General features: G+C 41.4%; 1 protein-coding gene across 1 annotated transcript in view; it reads left to right on the top strand.

Annotated features, from left to right (window-relative positions):
* Positions 1 to 23344: 23344 nt before the first annotated feature.
* Positions 23345 to 24023, top strand: part of acot11a (acyl-CoA thioesterase 11a) — a gene marked incomplete at both ends in the record, with an annotated part of 43847 nt that continues 43168 nt past the window's right edge. The window contains one exon of the mRNA XM_083781715.1: positions 23345 to 23351. Coding sequence (XP_083637841.1) covers positions 23345 to 23351 — 7 coding nt within the window. The remainder of the gene's footprint in view (positions 23352 to 24023) is intronic.

The following is a 24023-nucleotide window of genomic DNA, read 5'->3' as shown; positions in this document are numbered from 1 at the left end:
CACCTAACAAATACCTACCTACAAATATTGGATGCAGTAGGTTTCTTCTGCTCAAGCAGAAAGTGAGCATAAGATTTGATAGAGAAAGAAAGTCATTTGAAATCATTACAGCTGTCCCCCAAGTAGTCACAAACGGACAAGGAGAGCACATGTCGCCTGCATCAGACTTGTAAGCGTTGGAGAATTAGAAAATAAATAAAATAAATGGTCAAAACCCTAGTATAACCTGCCAGTCAGTCACGGCTGTGCACGCTCGTGCACGCTCGTCTCCTCAGTCAGTCCAGTCCTCCTGCAGCTCACAGGAATGCGTGGGGGCCTTTCCACTCCGATGAGATAACAGTCGATTTATTGCTTTGCAGGCGGACACACAGGCAAGAGGCCCCATCTAAAAAAAAAATATGTATATATACTAACAATAATAGTAATAATGTAGCCCGGGCTTAATGCAAATGTAACAGTGTTTAAGCTAATTTAGAATCGTCCAGCTGGAATTGATAAGAATTTAGCTCGACACATTGATAGGGGATAGCAAGAGCCCTATCACAATGGGGCGTTAAAATGTGTCTTGAATCAGCTGTAGGCCTTCATCTGTAGTTGCAACATCATACATGTAATTTTACTAATTACCTAAAGGCACAGTGGTCATTATTTCTTAAGTTATTAGCCCCAGGGGGGGTAGAAATCACAAATCACACTCTGATGACCTACATTCCTGTCTACATTCAAACTACAGCTTCACTAACTTGAGCAGACCTATTTGCATATTTCAATACATCTATTCTAACCCTAATATTTCACTGGGAACAACCTTTTGGTGTTTTAACCATTATTTTAAACTTCATCCATTGAAAAATAGCAGATCTACAAGCTACGAGCTTGTAGGTCTGCTATTTCTGAAAAATCGTTAAACTGTGGCGCAAATCTTTGAATATATATTCTTTCAGAGCCAACGTTTTTAACTCAAATCTTTGCTTCTGAGGGGTTCCTGGAAGAACACATTTTCAGATGTGGTTTGGGGTCCTTGACATGGAATATTGAGCACCACTGATACAGAAACATGAGGTATTTCAGGAAACTGTCAGGATTTAGAAGAGATTTTTAGAATCTGATCTCAGGTCAAAATGCGTTAAAGAACCACCATTCTTCTGTGCGTTAGAATCCGGTCTCAGGTCAGAATGGGTTAAGGGTCAGCCAGTACGTCTTTGTACCAACTGTGATGGATCACTTCCAGTGGGATCACACTCACTCGGTACAAGTGATGCATCACATCCGCCACGCGCAGTGGCGTGCTGAATTTCTCCTTTGTTATTTGGCCTGTTAACTTCCAGATCCGTATTTATCACAAAGCGCAACATATTACTGTATAACCACAACAACACATTTAGGACATTAGAAGCTCATGTATAAACCATTTGAAACTCAAAATGAGACATTCTACATGAGGAGTAGATTTACTTTCTCTGACTTAAATAAACACCATTATAGCAGCTTCTGCTGCCTTTAACTAATAGACTGGATGTCTTTCTTAACACTCAGGTTTTGGCTATTTGAGAGCTTGTAGATCGGCTATTTTGCACACTCATTTAAGTGAATGGAACAGAAACTACACATGTTCAGCCGATGCTTGTTAATATTTCTCTTATTCAATCCATCAGCCCCCTTGGGTTGGAGGTTGTTTAGCACACAGCAGTAACAAATCAGGTTGATTACGTTCTGTGCATATCACTGCATTGACTCAGAGACCACTCGCTACCATTGAAACTCGATTCTCAGGCTGTAGCGCAGCAGTGCCAGTGTTATATGAAAACACCAGAGATAACACACCAGTATCATACTGGCATATAATGAATGAATGTGGCTCAACGAACTGTGCATTCTTAAAGCATGACTGGGAAACACAACGTCATATTTCATGCACATGGTCACCCCGCTGCTGGGGGGTAGCTTAACTTTGTCAATGTCCATTTGCGACAAGATACAGAAGTATCGATACTATTACTTTAACATTTGAGTACTGTTCTCCTCAACTGCAGTTGAACACCAGGTGAAAACACTGTGGGGCATATGTAGTCAAGGGACATTCTAAAAATAATAATAATAAAAACAATCTGCTCTTTGTGTGTGACCTAAATGGTGGTGTCATGCATTGTCATGGCACGGGGGGTGTATGAATGAGTGAGGTGTGGGGTTGTGATTCATGTTTCAGAGGGTGTTTGTTCGCGTGCAGTGCTTTTAGGGCATGATTATGGTCTGTTTGACTGCAATTTAAGTGTGGTATAGTGCAATGAAAATGGCTCAGAGGATGTTTGTTTGCGTGACAGCATGGGACATGTTTCATTTCTCAGGTGGTGTGTGGATGCACGTGTTGCCTTTTGGAGTGTGGTCATAGAGTGTTTGAGTGGGTGTATGGAGTGCATAACTTAACCTGTGACTGAATCGACGTCTGGACGCACAGTGCGGGATCGGCCCCAGTTCTCTTATCCGCCACACCCCCACCAGACAATCCGGCCCAGTGCCCGTCATCTCCTTCATCCCTGGTCACCCTCAGTTGTCTCCCGTGGAGTCGCCTGACCCCTCCCCGTGCGGCCGTGACCTCTGTTGCCGCTTCTCCAACGTTGTGGCCTGCTGTAGTTGAAACAACACCCATCATTCAGCTGTCGGTTCCTTCCACATCTCCTGCAACCACTCTTGCTGTCGTCAGATGTCTGCATTTCGGGCGGTGGTACGTTGGTTTCATCCTCTTCGCCTCGCTGTGCCCATGAGTCAGGATACAGTTAATTTGAGGCGGGCACAGCGCCTGGCTGTTGGTCGAATATGTTGGTGTGCTCTTTCGTACTGTCACTGTTGGACAGCACTGGATCTGAAATGTCAGTGCAGGACGAGCGTTGGGCGTCGTCTGCGTTATTGAGTTGAATCAAGTCCATAGGCTGCACACATCTTGTGCATACTGTGTTTCTTCCAGAGTGGGCAGAGCCGTGGATATGGCTGAGGCGCAGGAGGCCTTGGGGTCGCAGAGGTCACAGGCATGTGTGTCGACAGGGCTACTGCTGGTGGGGAGGGCTGTAGGCTCTGTGCGTGCTGGAATGCTGGCTGCTTCGCTGGACGGGGCAGGCAGGGCGTAGAATGACTGGTACGGGGGGGAACCAAGATCTGGGTCGATCTGCAGCAATGCCTGCAGAGGTGACACAGAAAAGACATATGCGAGTAGGGGCCCCCGAAACATGTAAAGAATAATGTAAAGAGGGAGGTTATGAATTCTCATCTACACTGTAAATCCCTGGCACATGTGACACGTTTAAACCTAAACACCAGTGTGTAACAATAAAATGCCGAATGTTTATTAATGGTCATAAAATACAGTAGAACACGAGTTCACTCAACCTCCTCACGAGAACACCTAGTGTTCAAATTCTAAACACCTATAATATGACTGACTTTGATTGTAAAAACTAAACACGTTTATGTGTTTAGAAAGTGTTACTGGCGATTAAACATGTTCTTCTGTTTATAATCTAAACACTGTGACACGTTTAAAAAGTGTTACAAATACATGTTTATAACTTAAACGCTGATTCTATCTTAGACATCACTTTCACGTCATTGCCAGCTAATACCCATGTAAACCTAATTGCCATTAGGGACATTAATAAAACCTTGGACCTTGAACCTTGAACCTTTCTGTGTTGTGCACATTTAGTCAGAATTTTTGGTTCCGACTCTTTTTACATAATTAGCTCTTTTTCTGTGTGTGTCAGTGTCTCGGTTTCTGAACACTCTGACCCTAACTCTAAACCTTTGTGCTTTCCATTAAGCACACAGGGCTTTCGGAGGAAGGAGGCAGCAGGCTGCCCTCTTCTACACGCCCTAGTCATGTTATTATTTGATATTTTATTATTAGAATATATATATATTTTTTTCATTATTATTATTATTTACAATCCTTAGGTTTACCAATATTATTCATATCTTAATTTCTATTATTTTATTTTACCATATTGTTATTATTTTACATGTGCAAATAAACTAAACTAAACTACTTCCCCAGAAGGGGAACCCCATTGAACACCATTCAGGGAGACAGCTCCCCTCACTCCCCGTGAGTCTGTTAAACAGACTCACGGCCATGCTTGGAGACCATATATCTCATGACTGGGCTAAAGTATGCCTCCTCCAAGTGGAGTACAGGCATGGTAGAGGAACGGTTTCCCATTCCGACCGCAGTTTATCTCTGCTTCGTCACTAACTCGTGACCACGCTCTATTACACAAGCGCACCGGTTCTACCGTTAAAACGTCTTCTAACGTGGCCTTTATTTTTCGCGGGTAAAAATATGCACAAAAACCCAGAGTAAGCTTGATCTTTCGCAGGCCCCTTGCTCTATGTCATTTCATGTGCGCGAATGAAAGCATTCACACATCTCTCGATGACACAGACAGCAAGCGACAATCAAGGTTAAACAACTCTCTCAGACATGGAATAGGCAGGGCAGCCTCCTAATCTTTCGCAGGTCCCTCAACACGGGACAATTAGGTCCATATAATGTCCAATGCAACACATGGTGGTCAGCCTCAATACCTTTTACTTTCCCTATTGTACATCAATACATGTCACCCAAGCATGGTTTTAAACAGTGAGTTAATACTCAGAATTTAACCTTTACATGATTCCCCACCCTAAATTCCCAATAAAATTAATTATTTGAGTTTTTAGAGAATATCTCACCGTGTGCTTAAATAGTTCCTGGTTCTTTGGAGGTCTTGTCCACGGCCGCCCCCCTGTCTCCCCGGGGCTCCCAAGCGATTCCTCCTCACTGGGTCTAAACGTGGATGCTTGAGGCTGGCCGTATCGGCCAGGATTGATCAGTCAATCTTCCCTGGGAGTCCCAGACAGGAGGTGAGCGGCCGCTAACAGACGACCCTTGCTCGCAGCGCCAATTGTTAGGGAACTTTTCAGCATAGTGTGAGCATCATAAATCGAGAGGAGAGGAGTCTGGTCTGATGATGTTCAATTTATTATAAAGTAATTAAAACGTGCACGAGTGATGAGATCACGACCTCTCAGAGGGAGAGATCGGGGTAACATGAGGAAAGATGGACTTTCATTGCATATATAAAGACATGAAATCAGCAAAGGGGTGCGGCCTGACATGGCAAGTTCTGAGATACTGGGTAGCAACTGGTTGAAACCAGTTACGTTGACTGGCCCATTTAATGACTGTAGCAGTGATATCTCCAAGCAGTGTCTCGACCTTGTAGAAGGCAGGGTTAAATCAGGTTAAGCAGAGGAGTGTACACAGCTGCGCAGCCTGTGCAGGCCTCTCACAATGTAACATGTTAAAATGAAAAACAAGGGGGATTGTATATGAACAGAGAATATAATTATTCCCCAACAGTATCTACCCTAGGGGACACGGGGAGAACATGCAAACTCCACACAGAAAGGCCCTATCGCCAACCCCGCCTCGGGTATGGGCACTGATGACGCGGAGGAGGAGACACTTTTCAACCTATCTTCATATAATAGGTCCTCACTAATAATCATGATAAAATGGCACAACTTTTTCTACTCAGGCTGATTTAGTCGACTAAAATGTGTTTTGACAGGCCTTGATGTCGTTGTAATGACATATTTTACACTTTGGTTGCATGCTGAAAATAGCAGATCTACAATCTGAGATTGCAGATCTGCTATTTTCAGCATGCAACCCAGCATAAAACTGGATCTCTTGTCCACTAGTCCCTTCCTAACATTTTAGTCTAGTTTTTATTTGTTGACGAAATTGTCAGTATATTTAGTCTTAGTTTTAGTCATCATAGATTCGTTTTTATTTAGTTTTAGTCAGTGAAAAAAGGTAGTCGACGAACATTTTTCGTCTTAGTTTTAAAAAACAAAAAAACAACACTGGTACACATGGTGATGGTTATATAGAGAGCATTAAGGTTTGATGAGTGATTAATCTTTATGTGCACATGGTGATGGTTATTGAATAAGGTTTGATGAGTGATTAATCTGTATGTACACATGGTGATGGTTATTGAATAAGGTTTGATGAGTGATTAATCTTTATGTACACATGGTGATGGTTATTGGATAAGGTTTGATGAGTGATTAATCTTTAGTTTGGTTCTCGGTTCTCACCAGACTCTGTGACTCCATGATAAAGTTTCACATCGTCTATCGCCACGTCGGACTGACCGTTGGAACCTCGACGGCCTTCAACAATGATCTGGAGGATTGGATGGACACATTGATTGTTTTCATCATTAGCATATATAGCTACATTTAGAGGAAAAGGATAAACTATTTACAATGTACACACTAAACCCAAGCGTTTAGGTTATAAACTGTTTTAAACACATATTTGTAACACTTTTTAAACATGTCACAGTGTTTAGATTATAAACAGAAGAACATGTTTAATCGCCTGTAACACTTTTTAAACACATAAACGTGTTTAGTTTTTACAATCAAAGTCAGTCATATTATAGGTGTTTAGAATTTGAACACTAGGGGCTGTATTTTGTGTGTCTTAAGTATCAGGTCTTATTCCCTAACTTGAGTAAACTAAAGACCTGGAGGCGTGATCAATGCCATTTGGCTATCCTGAGTGGCCAAAGAGCATTGACCACGCCTCCAGGTCTTTAGTTTACTCAAGTTAGGTAATAAGACCTGGTACTTAAGACACGCAAAATACAGCCCTAGGTGTTCTGGTGAGGTGTTTGAGTGAACTCGTGTTCTACTGTATTTTATGACCATTAATAAACATTTGGCATTTTATTATTACACACATGGTGTTTAGGTTTAAACGCGTCACATGTTCCAGGGATTTACAGTGCAGGCATTTAGCAGACGCTATTGATCCAGAGCGACTTACATTTAAGCAAAAACAAAAGCATGGGAATACATCACATATATAAAAAGTAGTTATCGTGAATCATGTATAAACTAAGAACGTAACAGTGGAGTATCTATGTCAACTATACATACTATACTATATTATATATTACACAATATACATGTGTACTATAAAGTGCTATGACTACATAAAATGCAATTCTAGTGCTGTCTACGTAACGAGCTATAAGTCTGTCTAAAATACTATCCATGTCTACATAAAGTGCTATCTAAGGGGCTAGGCTAGGGCAAGTGCTACGGGCCATGATGGAGTCTGAAGAGGTGGGTTTTCAGACTACTAAATGAATGTCCTTTTTTCCTGCGTCATTTTGGCATTTGTATCTGGGCTAGACATTGGCTGACAGTAGTAGAGACTAAATAATATTTAGAGTAGTGGTCCCACGACACATTAATCTGGAATGGTTCTTATCTGTAAAAATAAATAAATAAATAATGAATGCATGAAACGTTACAGTATGACCACTCAAACCTGAGCCTCGACCATATGGCTAACACTCAGTGAAAACCAGTGTTGTTTTTGGCATCAAATTTCTATTTTAGTTTTAGTCTTTGTCTTTTGAATACTTTTCATTTAGTTTTATTTCATTTTAGTCACCCGGAATGTTTTATTGTTAGTCTAGTTTTAGTCGACTAAATGTCATAAGATTTTAGTCGACTAAATCTGCAGGTGATTTAGTCGACTGAAATGTTTTTTGGCGGGCCTTGATGCCGTCGTAATGACTGTTTTTACACTTGCTGAAAATAGCTATTTTCAGTATGCAACCAAAGTGTAAAATTACTGGATCTCTTGTCCACTAGTCCCTTCCTAACATTTTAGTCTAGTTTTTATTTGTTGACGAAATTGTCAGCTTATTTAGTCTTAGTTTTAGTCACCATAGCTTAGTTTTCATTTAGTTTCCATTTAGTTTTCTTCAGTGGACAAACGTAGTCGACGAACACTGGTGAAAATACCAGCTCTATCTCTCATAATGCGTTTGTAGACCGGATATTTTCGGCAAAGGAATTTGACGTCTAACGGAAAGAGAAGGTGGCCTATAGCAGGGGCCCAATTCATGGGTTTTTAAAGTTGGGTTACGATTTCTGGGTTATTTTTCTGAGGGTATAACCCCATTGGTGGGTCATAGGTCACACCCCATGGGAGTGGTTATTAGAGGAAGTCCATTTCCCAGCATACACTGGGGTGCCAATTAAGGACCGTGTGTTATTGTTCTTATATGTGTTATTATTATTTGAATATTAGAATGTGTACTGGAGTTATGTTATGGGTCGTTGTGTTTAGTGTTTTGTTATGGTATTATTTGGTGATATGTTGTTTTATGTGTTTTGTTAGTAAGACCACGAATGTAAATGTCTGTTTGTTTGGTCAGTCTCTCTCCCCTTTTCCCATTCATAATTATGTATAGTATATCTGTTGGAAAGGGTTTCTGGTTGATGGTTGCTTCAACAAAGAGTTTCCATGCCTCTTGCAGGCAACTATACACAGTAAAAACACTTAGTTATGTAACCCAGCCCACTATACACTATACACAACTATACACAGTACAAACACTTAGTTATGTAACCCAGCCCACTATACACTATACACAACTATACACAGTAAAAACACTTAGTTATGTAACCCAGCCCACTATACACTATACACAACTATACACAGTAAAAACACTTAGTTATGTAACCCAGCCCAGCCATAACCATTTCCTGGGATATAGGGACCCAATTAATGGGTTGTTAAAGGACCACTTCACCACTTTTCAACCTATCTTCATATAATAGGTCCTCACTAATAATCATGAAAAAATGGCGCAATTTATTTCTACTCAGTCTGTGTCTCATAGGAGGGCTGTGGGCAGTTTAGAAACCGTCTTCCAGTGACATCATCAATGGGGAATCCAAGCTAATAGAAACTGCAGGCTTTCTAGTCCTGAAAAGTTGCAATGCGAAGATGGAAGCCATCGTTCTCACGATAATGAAAATCTAAACATTTCTGTAAAAAAATCTTGTTTAAAAAAAATCTGCCTAATGATGATGTCACTGGAGGACGGTTTCTGAACTGCCCACAGCCCTCCTATGAGACACAGACTGAGTAGAAAAAAATCGTGCCATTTTATCATGATTATTAGTGAGGACCTATTATATGAAGATAGGTTGAAAAGTGGTGAAGTGGTCCTTTAATGGGTTGTTAAGATTTCTGTGTTATTAGTAACCTTATTGTTGGGTCAGAGAGTTGGGATTGATTGATTGATTGATTGATTGATTGATTGATTGATTGATTGATTGTGGGTCATTTTGTTTAGTGTTTTGTTATGGTATGGTATTATTTGGTGATATATGTTCTTATTTTTATAACACGAATTATGGGTCAAAATAACTTGGAAGTTGGGCTATATGTTGACCCTCTGAAGTTATGGGTCAAAATGAATAACCTAATTTTATTGCGTCAAAATAACCCAGGGGTTGAATCGGTCCCTTTGTACGACGGCATCAAGGCCCGCCAAAATACATTTTAGTCGACTAAATCAACTGTAGATTTAGTCGACTAAAATCTTATGACGTTTAGTCGACTAAAACTAGACTAACACTAAGACATTCCAGGTGACTAAAATGTGACTAAAACTAAATGAAGTTTCAGTCCAAAGACTATGACTAAAACTAAAATAGAAATTTGCTGCCAAAAACAACACTGATTTCATGTCCCGTGAAGAGGGGAGGGTGATCTTTGTAAATAAGACCTCGGAGGCCTTCTCTCCAGGCTGTTCAGCGGGTCTTACATCGGCTCTGAGGCTGGTTGAAACGATAACAAGAAGACTCACCCCGGTGCGTGCCCGTTTTTCCTCCCGGAATTTTCCCCAGTGAGGGGGATAACTTTGTAATTATGCTATTGGCTGTTTGTATTCTTTTTGGAAAAATATAAAAAGATACTCCTGTGGAAAGGCTATATTATATTACTTATATTGACCCTATAAACAATTTAGTATTATTTAGTATCTGTAAGGTTTTGCCCCCTCAAATGGTACCTCGTCAGATAATCCCCACATATCCTACAACAACTTCTGTGAACAGACTTCACTGTAGTAGCTTGGAGATAAGTAGGGAGAGAGCGAGGGAGAAAAGGGAATGGAGCGGTACAGGGGATGCTGAGGCTGAGGTGGTGACAGGGATGGAGGAGGGATTACGAAAAGCATAGAGGATTCTGGGTGGTTTTGGGGGCGGGTACACAAATAGGGTCAGGTATAGATTTAGCGTGGAGGGGCGGGGTCACGGTCTGTTCCTCCACCTCCTGAACATCTGTTGTTCCAACTCCAATTTAATTTGTTTACTATATCATCGTTTATGCAGCAATAAGGGGGGCTGGAAAGATATTGCAACTTACTTTCTGGAAATATATAATAATGAACTGCGCCGATTAACGTTGTCTGTATCCGTCTATTAAATACAAATCATATATTAATTTATGATTAAGAATATATATCCTCTGGGTGTCATCATTGAGAGCTAGTCATATATACATATACTATAATTTGTCAAATAAAATAGCAAATTGTGCCTGATTTGCTGGGACCAGAGTACATGGTGTGTGTATGTAACTAGCTCTCAATGATGACGTAAGAAATATGTGGATTAAAGGACCCAATGCCAGAGTGTAATTAATTGGTTTTCGATGGTGACGTAATGACGATATGTTTTAGTGTTGGGAGGATTAAAGGTAATGCTCCTGTGTATACATATATGTAATCTGGCACCAGCAAATCAGGCACAATTTGCTGTTTTATTTGCATACGCATCAAAATTCTTAAGAATGTAATCCAATAATGACTGAAGCAAGCACTGTTATTAACATGATGTTATCATAGGCTATACACTGTGGTGAAACCCCCCCCTCCCTCCTTGCAGGTCGGCCATAGGCTATACACTCCACTCCACTAGACAGCAGCTCAGTGGCCTTGTGGTTAGAGTGTCCGCCCCGAGACTGGGAGGTCGGGGGTTCGATCCCCGGCCGGGTCATACCAAAGACTGTAACAATGGGACCCAGTGCCGCCCTGCTTGACACTCAGCATCAAAGGGTCGGATTGGGGTTGGGAAGTGAGGTGTTGCCGTCACTGTCGACTACGCCGCCTTCACCTCCCAATGTATGAATGAATGAACCATTGTAAGGCGCTTTGAGTAGGCACAAAGCGCCATGAAAATGCAATTCATTATTATTATTAGTACCTTTCTTCTGTGGTACTAGGTCCCGGCAGGAAAAGGTCTTTCTTCCCTGATCTGGGGAGACGGTACTAGGTCCCGGCAGGGCGAGGCCAGGCCAGGTGAGAGATAGTTTTCTCCCTGCAGGGACCAACAGATAACAGGCCGTGGAGGAGCAGCCATTATAGTCTGGGCTGAGGCTGTGGAGGAGCAGCCATTATAGTCTGGGCTGCCTGCCAGCCCAGGGCAGGGCAGGCCATTCTCTTCTTCTTCAAAAGGTCTCCATTCAGACTGAGGAACGACACTTTTACAACATGACTCCATTCCTTTTTAGAGCAGCTCGGCTATTCTCTCTGTCTGTCTCTCTCTCTCTGTCTCTCTCTCTCTCTCTGTCTCTCTGTCTCTCTCTCTCTCTGTCTCTGTCTCTGTCTCTCTCTGTCTGTCTCTCTCTCTCTGTCTCTCTCTCTCTGTCTCTCTGTCTCTCTCTCTCTCTCTCTCTCTGTCTCTGTCTCTCTCTCTCTCTCTCTCTCTCTCTCTCTCTCTCTCTCTCTCTCTCTCTCTCTCTCTCTCTCTCTCTCTGTCTCTGTCTCTGTCTCTCTCTCTCTCTCTCTCTCTCTCTCTGTCTCTGTCTCTCTCTCTCTCTCTCTCTCTCTCTCTCTCTCTCTCTCTCTCTCTCTCTCTCTCTCTCTCTCTCTCTCTCTCTCTCTCTCTCTCTCTCTCTTCTTTTTCGGATCTTGTTTCTATGTGTTTTTTTTAACGTTTAATGTGAAGGGCAAATTGCATCTGAATATGTAAATATAATAGTGAATGCTACACTGAATGCTGACAATGTACTTAATTGTTCATGGCTGATTTAATATAAATATGGGATTTGAATCCCCTAGGGTGGTTGGTGAAGGAAATCATTGGTAAGAAATGTATTCCCAGATTGTATTAATTAATATCCCCTGGCCTGACTATAAGCCAAAACCTTCCCATCCAAACAATGACAGACAGGTGTCATCAGTGCTGATCATGAACAGCTGTGTGGACGAGCAGCAAGCCTTAAATCCTCTGCTGAGGGCCAGCCAGCCCTCACTTCTTCTTCTCCTTAAATCCTCTGCTGAGGACCAGCCAGCCCTCACTTCTTCTTCTCCTTAAATCCTCTGCTGAGGGCCAGCCAGACCTCACTTCTTCTTCTCCTTAAATCCTCTGCTGAGGACCAGCCAGCCCTCACTTCTTCTTCTCCTTAAATCCTCTGCTGAGGACCAGCCAGCCCTCACTTCTTCTTCTCCTTAAATCCTCTGCTGAGGACCAGCCAGACCTCACTTCTTCTTCTCCTTAAATCCTCTGCTGAGGACCAGCCAGCCCTCACTTCTTCTTCTCCTTAAATCCTCTGCTGAGGACCAGCCAGCCCTCACTTCTTCTTCTTCTTAAATCCTCTGCTGAGGACCAGCCAGGCCTCACTTCTTCTCCTTAAATCCTCTGCTGAGGGCCAGCCAGCCCTCACCAGAGAAGGTGGGACGAAGACCCGAAAGGACGAGGGTATTACAAGGTACAAAAGACCGTAGCCACTAAGGAGTATAATGAAAAGAATAGAAGTGAAGAAAAATTCATTACAAGGCTAAGGGTGGGCCACACAGGGTTAAACAGCACCCTTTTTACCATGGGTAAGGCAGAGAGCAATAAATGTGGAAGCTGTGGGGAAACATAAAATGTTGAGCATGTTTTAATGAACTGTGATAGATACATAGAGGAAAGAGCACAACTGAAGGACAAAGTAAATGGTGCAGGACGGGAATGGGATTTGTCAGGGATCCTTGGAGCAGAGGGAAAGGCTGTAGCTATGGTGAGGAAGGCACTGTTTACATTTTTATACGCTACAAACCTGAGTAGGAAGATATAAATATATATATTGACATGATGTTACATACTCCTGTACAGTAGGTGGCGGTATGCACCTTTATGTTGGTTGCGATCCGCCATAAAACTCGGAGAAGGAGAAGAAGAAGAAGAAGAAGCAGCCCTCACTTCTTCCTCAGCACTTTAAAGTAGCTCACGTATGCAGCAATGGGAAGCAGCCATGTTCTTGTTGGTTTGCCCAAGAAGGTAAGAGCTTTTTGCTTTGTTTCCAGTGTGCATTAACCCATTCTGACCTGAGATCAGATTCATACGACGGTTTCCACTGGACACACACTGGTCTGATTAACCCCATTCTGACCTGAGATCAGATTCATACGAGGTTTCCACTGGACACACACTGGTCTGATTAACCCATTCTGACCTGAGATCAGATTCTAAAAAATGTCAGTCGTTCGTTTTTCGATTTTTCAAAAATAGCAGACCTACAAGCTCGTAGCGCGCCACTCGGTGGCGCGCTATGAGCTTGTAGGTCTGCTATTTTTCAATAGCTAAAGCATGACATGATGCTAATAACAAAATGGGTTCCCCGTTCAGAATGGGTTAAATTGTAGGTCTTTTGTCTTTTTCATATAGGAAGACCATAAACAATAATGTTCAACTCTGTGAAATGTTATGATTTTGTCCTGATAGTTGTAGGGAGAATTAATTCTATGACGTCACCTTTACAGGAATGACATGGAGTGCCGGTTACAAATTCAAGTTCACAAATGAAATGACCAATTGCAGATTCATCCCCTGGCATATGGGGGGTATATAATCATGGGGGCAGTGTGCAAAGATGGCCACTACACACTAGTGGTAAGTGAACTTTAATGACTGCAGTGTTGTTTTTTTGTTTTCTATTTTAGTTTTAGTCATAGTCTCTTGAATAGTTTTCACTTAGTTTTAGTCACATTTTAGTCACCTGGAATGTTCTAGTGTTTAGTCTAGTTTTAGTCGACTAAATGTCATACGATTTTAGTCGACTAAATCTACAGTTGATTTAGTCGACTGAAATGTGTTTTGACAGGCCTTGATGTCGTTGTAATGACATATTTTACACTTTGGTTGCATGCTGAAAATAGCAGATATACAATCTCACAACGCGTCGCGCTGCGACACGTTGTGAGATTGTAGATCTGCTATTTTCAGCATGCAACCCAGCATAAAACTGGATCTCTTGTCCACTAGTCCCTTCCTAACATTTTAGTCTAGTTTTTATTTGTTGACTAAATTGTCAGTATATTTAGTCTTAGTTTTAGTCACCATAGATTCGTTTTTATTTAGTTTCTATTTAGTTTTAGTCAGTGGAAAAAGGTAGTCGACGGACATTTTTCCTCTTAGTTTTAGTCGACGAAAACAACACTGAATGACTGCAAATTATGCAGCTATATTTACAACTAATATTTTGAAGTATTAATGTATCCTATCTGCTGAAGGTCATGATGTATCCCAGAGACAACAAAAGCATTTTTGTGGACCCAATGTCAGCTACACCCCCAGAAGGTGAAGCAATGTGAAAATGCAACAAGGCAAGTAAATCCAACATTTATTGTGCTTTTCATTTTAAATGTGTTCAATGGTTTCTGACGTGCACGTAACAAACAGTTTTGTTCATTCTCCAGAGCTTAAAGGAGAATTCCATACTAAAAGGCTTTCTTACCTTCTTTGTAGTTGTTACGTCCCCACCAAAGAGGTCCAGGTGTTTGCTTTTGTGCAAAAACTCCTTATTGGCTATTTTCCCTACCATAAGCCCTCAATGAATTGCATTGCATTGAATGGGAATTGAATGGGGCTATGGAGTGTTACGCTAGTTCGCTTATTTCCATCGAAAGAAGTAGTAAAGTGTGCCGCTTGGGATATTATTTACATTATGAAGAGAGGATATATATACAAAGAAATTATAATTTTGAGCGATGGAAATAAGCGAATTAGCACAACACCCCATAGCCCCATTCAATTCCCATTCAATGCAATTCATTTAGGGCTTATGGTAGGGGAAATAGCCAATAAGGAGCTTTTGCACAAAATAACACCTGGACCTCTTTGGTGGGGACGTAACGACTACAAAGAAAGGTAAGAAAGCCTTTTAGTATGGAATTCTCCTTTAAATGGAAATGTATTCCCAGATTGTATTGATATCCCCTGGCCTGACTATAGTCAAAACCTTCCCATCCAAACAATGACAGACAGGTGTCATTAGTGCAGATCATGAACATCTGTGGGACGAGCAGCAAGCCTTAAAACCTCTGCTGAGGTTTTGTATGCAGCAATGGGAAGCAGCCATCTTGTTCTTGCCAAGGATGAGAGGCGGTGGCACCATTCCACGTTGGCTGTGTGAGACCGTCCCCCATCCTCGCCAAAAGGATGCGACATCATGTTTGGTGCTTGTATGCAAAGTAAGTAAAGTAATTATATAGACTATAATTGATATCCTAGTAACACTTTCATACATTCTAAAAGAACATGACTAACACTAACCTGTATTTTAAAGATTGCAGAGCAGCTGCTCTTGGGGACTACAGGACTGTGCAATGACGACATAAATATGACAATAAGGGCCAACATTGGCATCGCGTTAACGGAGGACTCTGGTAGGCTTCTCTACGTCGTCCTCAGACGAGCCCTCCATCGGCGTCTCCAGTCATCTCGGTTCTCCATACATCTGGCCATGCAGCTCCTTTGTGCTTTCCGCACCAGTATCTTTCTTTAGTACGTCCACGTATGTGTGAGACGTCCTCTCCAGTCTCCATCGATGCCCGTGTGTTGGTTCGCACAGTACAAGCTTTTTGGCTGGGATTTCTTGGTGTCTGCTTCATATACATATTTGATTTTTATTAGCCTCACCAAATGCAACGCATTTGACTTCACTTAACTGAATAATATATTTCCATAGATTTTGTGGACACCACAGGGAAGGCAGGAAGGCCAGCTGCTGTGGTAGGAAACCTTTAAAGTTCTTTACATGGAGAGCACATTCTTTCTTTCTTTAATTTGATTGATTGAAACTCAATACAAAAACCTAACTGTGTGAACTTTATCTAAACACATGAATAACAATGTGTTCATGTTCTTTCAGGTTCAATGCTCATCTTGTGCCTTATGGCGTCACCAAGTGTGCGTATAGGCATTATCATCCTTAACCCATTCTGACCTGAGATCAGATTCATACGAGGTTTCCGCCGGACACACACTGGTCTGATGAACCCATTCTGACCTGAGATCAGATTCTAAAAAATGTCAGTCGCTCTTCGATTTTTCAAAAATAGCAGACCTACAAGCTCGTATCGCGCCACTCGGTGGCGCGATATGAGCTTGTAGATCTGCTATTTTTCAATAGCTAAAGCACGACATGATGCTAACACCAAAATGGGTGCCCGTTCAGAAAGGATTAAGACAAATGGGGAATATTTGTGCCCAGCCTGTGTTCCCTGCAAATACATCTCTGCATCTCCCTCCATCACTGTTCTGTTGGCCAGCCATCATTTTTATTTTTATTTATTTATTTTTATTTTTTAAACACTGCTTGCTCCTCCTCATGCATTGCCATGCACCCAACATGACACTGCAGAAGCCTATACTCATAACCTCTTACTGTAACCAGTGGCGTGCACAGACATTTAGAGGGGCAGGTGCTCAAGTGCACCTGCAAAAGGGCACCTTGTGCAGCGCATTTTGGGGGCGGGAACCCATTTTGGTGCTTTATAGCTATTGAAAAATAGCAGATCTACAAGCTCATAGCGCGCCACCGAGTGGCGCGCTACGAGCTTGTAGGTCTGCTATTTTTCTTTAATCGAAGAACCACTGACATAGAAACATAGCTTTAGATTGTGGGGGGCCTAAATAATATAGTAGAAGCGTTTTTTTTTATCAAGATTTGATCAATGTCACCACGGTTTTTCTTTTTTTTTTTAAGAGCAAAATTGCCAAAAGGGCAGGGGGTGCTCTAGCACCCCCTAGTGTCTATGTGCACGCCACTGACTAACAAAATCACTAAAGGGTACACTAGTTGAAAACTAGGGGCTGGCATCATTTGGGGCTGGGATCGTGATCATTTGGGGCTGGGATCGTGATCATTTGGGGCTGGGATCGTGATCATTTGAGGCTGGGATCGTGATCATTTGGGGCTGGGATCGTGGGATCCCACTTGGCTTCCACTCCCCATATCTCTGTGGTGTAATCTGTGACGGTTCTGTCGCTGGAGAATTTGCCTGTGGCAGCAATGTTCTTGATCACCATTTTTGTCCACTCCGTTGAATCCTTTTAAACAAAAGCATTCTGCGTCATAAAACTCCTTTTATGTAGATGGCACTATAATTGCATTGTATATAGTCATAGCACGCCATAGTACATATGTATAGCATAGTAGTGTATATATATAGTTTATAATAGTCTCATAATATAGATATTCCACTGTTACGTTCTTAGCTTACGCATGTTTCATGATAAATGTTTTTATGTGATGTATTCCCATGCTTTTTGTTCTTGCTTAATGTAAATCGCTCTGGATTAAGAGCGTCTGCTAAATGCCTAAATTGTAATTGTAATCCCACTTGGGTTCCACTCCCCATATCTCTGTGGTGTAATCTGTGACGGTTCTGTCGCTGGAGAATTTGCCTGTGGCAGCAATGTTCTTGATCACCATGTTTGTCCACTCCGTTGGATCCTTTTAAACAAAGGCATTCTGCGCAGGAATGAGGACATGTTTTGCAATGAGATGGCAGCAATGAAGGTCAACTTTGTCAGGATGTTGTCAATTCTACCTATTGTCTTCATTAAAGTTTTGTTAAATCTACTTCTTTCCCCTGTTAACTAAACTTGAGACGATTTACCAAATGTGGGTTCAACCTTTAACATTTGAATATTTGAGGTTGAGTGATATGAATCCCCATGTTAAAACACTCGCAGTTAAACACTTGTAGAGTTTGTTTTAGCCTCTAAAACAAACTCTACAAGTGTTTAACTGTGTATGTGTTAAAATTAGGGCTGTCAAAGTTAACGCACTATTAACTAGTTAACTCACAATCCTTTTAATGGCACTACTTTTTTTTTTTTTTAGTGCCATTAACGATTAACGCACTGTGAAGTTTGACAGAATGGTTGAGAGACGCATGCATGTGAATGCAGGCATTCAGTGAGCCCCGCCTCTCTCCCCCTCTCTCTCTCTCTCTCTCTCTCTCTCTCTCTCTCTCCCAGTGAGTCTACACAATTAGAAAACTTAGAAAACATGTTATTTTGATCAACATGGCCTGTTATCTCTAGTAATGGTACCATTGGCCAACATCAATACAGTTCTTTAGTTTGGGTCTGGAAGGCTAAATCTCATCAAATGGTGGTCCGTGGCTCAAATGCAGAATAAATAATGGGCCTTGATATGAAAAATAGGTATATTTAGAACTTATACAAAATATGCGATTAATTAGCGATTAATCACAGTTAACTATGGACAATTATGTGATTAATCGAGTTAAATATTTTAATCGATTGACAGCCCTAGTTAAAATATAGCCTACCTGTGTTTAGTGATGTAACAACATATGTGTACGTGTTCTAGGGTAAGGTGTGTGCATCAATGCTTCTGTCATTGAGTGAGGTGGTCTTATTGAAGCTGATTATTGTCCCTATCTGCAAGCAATATAATGCTTGCTATAATATAGACTTTTGAGCTATTATTATAATGGAAATGGTTTCAACTTCCATGCATGTATAGAGAGACATCAGTAGGCCTAGGATAGCTGAGAGGGACACGGTGTATAGGACAGCTGAGAGGGAGATATGGCTCTGTTTGGCCAAAGAAAAAGCTTTTCGCTTTGTTTCCAATGTGCATTCATTGACCCATTCTGACCTGAGATCAGATTCATACGAGGTTTCCACCGGACACACACTGGTCTGATGAACCCATTCTGACCTGAGATCAGATTCTAAAAATGTCAGTTGATTTTTCAAAAATAGCAGACCTACAAGCTCGTATCGCGCCACTCGGTGCCGCGATATGAGCTTGTAGATCTGCTATTTTTCAATAGCTAAAGCACGACATGATGCTAACACCAAAATGGGTGCCCGGTCAGAATGGGTTAAGTTGTAGGTCGAAGACATTTTATAATTCTGTCCTGATATAAATGGTAAATGGTGCATTTATATAGCGCCTTTATCCAAGGCGCTTTACATAGATTGTGCATTACATTCACCCATTCATATACGGATTGCGGCGGAAGCCATGCAAGGTACCAACCAGCAATTTGGGGTTCAGTGTCTTGCCCAAGGACACTTTGACATGTAGACAGGAGGAGCCGGGATTTGAACCGCTGACCCATGGATCATTGGACGACCTGCTCTACCTCCTGAGCCACAGTCCAACCACAGTGATATAGTTTGGGGAGCATTGAGCATTCATTCTATGACGTCACTTGAACATAATATGTAGCTCCAGAGAATTCATGTTAATTAAGCTTTTCCACTATGTATGAATGAATAGTTTATTTCGGTACTTACATTTTTAAAGACAGTGTTGTTATGTCAGGTTTAGCACCCAAAAGGTGTAGGCTGAAGCCAAAGCTTATTATGCCTACCCTTTTTAAGAGTAACATTAGTTTTACGAGACCGGCTAATTAGAGACAATAGGCCGAGAACAATCAAAGCTCCGTCATATGACTATGATGTATGCACAGCAGACATATTGGAAATAAATTGTGTCTCTTCCTCAAAGCGCAAATAACATGCATTTTAAAACTGATTTTAATATTTAATATCATATTGTACATCAAAGTTATTTCTAATGGTTTGAGCCTCAATCACCACTCTGATATAATCAGTCCTTGTCAATTCTTTCTGGACTTTGAAAGCAGTTTTAGCTGCAATACCACAGTGTCCTGGGGTGGTGGGGGTGCTGATATGCAGATTATTTAATATTTGAGTCATTATAATACTGATGCTAGATAAAACCAGGCTCGTTTCCATTCCTTGTTTCCAGCTTGGAAAATCAACAATGGTGGACATTGTAAACAAAGTGGAAATGAACATTTGGAACTGAAGACTGAAGAAGGAGGAATTATACAAAGTAGGGTGACATTGATGACATCACGATGAGGCCAAAATCAGTTGAGCTGTTCCTGAGAGCAATTTCCATTAAAGCACCAATATGATATGAAAGCCTGATTGTTCAAGATTGGTTATTTGTGGGGATAGAAAACACATATGGGAGCCCCAAAAACACAAAATAAATTGAAAAAGTTGAATTTTATGTTATAGCTCCTTTAAGTTCTTTCACAGGTCTTGCCAAAGTTGCCAATTCTAAATGTACAGTTTACAGTTTAAATGTACAGCCCCCTTTACCATTCTGGTCAGGGGGCTGATATTGTGCTTGTTGGTTGGGGGGGGGGGGGGGGGGGGTGCTTACTTGTTTGGTCACTCCTCATGGTTCCTTGAGGAGGATTCAAATGGCCCCTTATGGGTGTGGAACAAATGGACCCATGAAGGTCATTCTGGTTGCATTTTGTACACTCCATACAAGTGCAGGGAAATTAGGGAATAGGGCCTATTATCAGAATAATGTCAGATCTGTTACGGTTCGCTCTCCATCACCTCCACAGCAGTGATGTTTTTGGCAGCAAATTTCTATTTTAGTTTTAGTCATTAGTCTCTTGAATAGTTTTCACTTAGTTTTAGTCACATTTTAGTCACCTGGAATGTATTAGTGTTTAGTCTAGTTTTAGTCGACTACATGTCATACGATTTTAGTCGACTAAATCCACAGTTGATTTAGTCGACTAAAATGTGTTTTGACAGGCCTTGATGTCGTTGTAATGACATATTTTACACTTTGGTTGCATGCTGAAAATAGCAGATCTACAATCTCCCGTTGTGAGATTGTAGATCTGCTATTTTCAGCATGCAACCCAGCATAAAACTGGATCTCTTGTCCACTAGTCCCTTACTAACATTTTAGTCTAGTTTTTATTTGTTGACGAAATTGTCAGTATATTTAGTCTTAGTTTTAGTCACCATAGATTCGTTTTTATTTAGTTTCTATTTAGTTTTAGTCAGTGAAAAAAAGGTAGTCGACTTACATTTTTCATCTTAGTTTTAGTCGAGGAAAACAACACTGCTCCACAACCACATGTGCTGTGATTGATCTGTAGTACCAGTCAGCGCCACTAGAGGGTGCTAGAGACCACTTCACAGCAGGTGTCCCCCAGCTCCTCTACCTCCACACCTGAGGGACATCATCTGCAATCATCTCCTGAGGCTACCAGAGCCATGCAGCCCCGCCCGGACGGAGCTCTGTGCTCCAGTTCGTCTCCAGTCGGTAAAGTTAGACAGCCAGATAGGCTATAGGCTACTGTAGGTCCTCAGTTCTTAGAGTTATAGACAGTTAAACGTCACGCCTTTACCAGTGTTGTTTTTGGCAGCACATTTCTATTTTAGTTTTAGTCATAGTCTTTGGACTAAAACTTCATTTAGTTTTTGTCACATTTTAGTCACCTGGAAATGTCTTAGTGTTAGTCTAGTTTTAGTCGACTAAACGTCATAAGATTTTAGTCGACTAAATCTACAGTTGATTTAGTCTTTTTAGTATTTTGGCGGGCCTTGATGCCGTCGTAATGAGTGTTTTTACACTTTTACACTGAAAATATCTACAACCAAAGTGTAAAATGACTTATACTGGATCTCTTGTCCACTAGTTCCTTCCTGACATTTTAGTCTAGTTTTTATTTGTCGACAAAATTGTCAGTATATTTAGTCTTAGTTTTAGTCACCATAGCATAGTTTTCATTTAGTTTCCATTTGTTTTTGTCAGTGGAAAAAGGTAGTCGACGAACATTTTTCGTCTTAGTTTTAGTCGACGAAAACAACACTGGCCGTTACTGTGCGTTAATTATTCTCTCCTCTCTATGAACAGGTGACAGTGGCAGGTTACGCCGCTGACTCACCTTCTCTTCTCCTCTCCAGTGTTTTTTCCAGGACTCGAGCACTTGAATTCTTACCAATAATAAATGAATCCATTGAATCCATCCATCCATTGGAATCCATTCCAAGCATTAGTTTTGCACAGAAAACACAACTTCACACATGTGATGAGGTCAGCACATTTCGGCACGTGGCTATATGGCCCAATTTAGCCCAATGAGTGTTTTTTTTTGTGCAAAACTATAATGTGTGGAATGGGTTCATGAATCATGGAAGTTGATGGTAGTTGATGCCTGATCCTACCCCCAATTTTCAGTAGCTGTCAAAAATGTCCCTAGGGTGGTTGGAATAGAAACCAATGTGGGATATGTTAGTAGACACCCTTACAAACACATTGGTGAAGAAAGATCTTGGTGAGAAATGTATTCCCAGATTGTATTAATATCCCCTGACTAATAAACTGTAGGCTATTAATCAGACCAGTGTGTGTCCAGTGGAAACCTCGTATGAATCTGATCTCAGGTCAGAATGGGTTCATCAGACCAGTGTGTGTCCAGTGAAAACCTCGTATGAATCTGATCTCAGGTCAGAAATGGTTAAATCATCATAAAGTCAAAACATGCCCAAAAACAATAATCTGCAGATCAAAGTATGTATGTATGGCTAACAAATAATCTGCAAAAACAATCAAAGTCCAAGCGCGCCCTCTGCTGTCACAGACTTCGACGGGTCACCGAAAGCGTCGGAACAACAGACAGTGCAACATGCACGCCTCTCTCTCTCTCTCTCTCTCTCTCTCTCTCTCTCTCGTGTTGTATTAACCGTAAAGTAAACCAAACGTCAGTGAAAAAAACTGGAAAAGTCAACTGACATGTTGGCGTCAGAGTGACACAGACACAGTTCACACACACACGGTCCAGTAGGTTGGAGTTCAAGCAAGCAATGCTTTCTAGTGTTTTTTTACACTGACTGACTGTACAGTAACTTTAACTGTACAGTAACGACCCACCCGGAGCAGACAGGAGGACGTATCACCTCACAGAAAACAGCAAACTGTACACACACTGTACAGCAGGTATAATCAACTGTTTGTGTGTGTGTCGTGTGTGTGTGTGTGTGTGTGTGTGTGTGTGTGTGTGTGTGTGCCTTTTAAACTCAGTTTAAAAGTCAAACAGGGCTGGCTGCAGGCTATCTTTTCTCTACAGCATTAATTATTGGCAACGACCGTAAAAGTTGTTGTTTGGCTGGCATATATACTGCAAATTGAGATTATGATCTAACTTTATGAGCGTTTTACAATGCTGTATACGTGTGTGTGTGTGTGTGTGTGTGTGTGTGTGTGTGTGTGTGTGTGTGTGTGTGTGTGTGTGTGTGTGTGTGTGTGTGTGTGTGTGTGTGTGTGTGTGTGTGTGTGTGTGTGTGTGTCGATATATGGATTTGTGTGTCCGTGTGACCGGCCATGGCAGGTACACACACACACACACACACACACACACACACACGCAAAGGCAGGGCGTTTAGATAAAAAGTACTTTATCTATAATAGATAAAGGGATAGATTTGATCGCCCTCTGTCTGTCTCTGCGCTGCATGGTGTGAAGCTATAATAATATCACTTTCATCTGCTTAATGGCATGCTATAGTCTATAGTCCCGATCGTCCTGGGTTGAACTAGAGAGAGAGGAGAAAGATAATTAAGTTATCTATAAAGCTGTGTTGTAGTTTTAAAAGTTCCTCCGTTTAGCTGTGTGTACAGCAGACAGACATTGTTATGGTATTTCGGGTTTTGGCGTGAGATACTTTTAAATGTGACTGACAGACTGTGTCGCAAACATCGTGCTGCAAATAGGAAAGGGTTTTGGATCATTTTGTTGTATATAGGCCTATGCTATAGGCCTCTACTATACTGTAATACATTTGCTCTGAAAAATGGACCGTCCTGCATTTATTAAACGCCCTAATGCCGTCAACGTGAAACTTGATTTGAAAGCGCTGGCGGAGAAAACTAGAGGTAGGCTATGTCTCTCTGCATGTCTGTTCTGTTGTTGATGTTAAATGTCGCAATCACTGCATTGCTCTTGGCGAATATAATCTAAACCAACTGCCTGCTGGTATCCAAAGAAACCTGTTTGTTTTGT

Source organism: Protomyctophum parallelum, assembly GCF_964188405.1.
Source record: "Protomyctophum parallelum genome assembly, chromosome: 14".
Lineage (NCBI taxonomy): Eukaryota > Metazoa > Chordata > Actinopteri > Myctophiformes > Myctophidae > Protomyctophum > Protomyctophum parallelum.
Note: the sequence above shows the minus strand (reverse complement) of the source record. Positions and strands in the feature narration are given on the sequence as shown.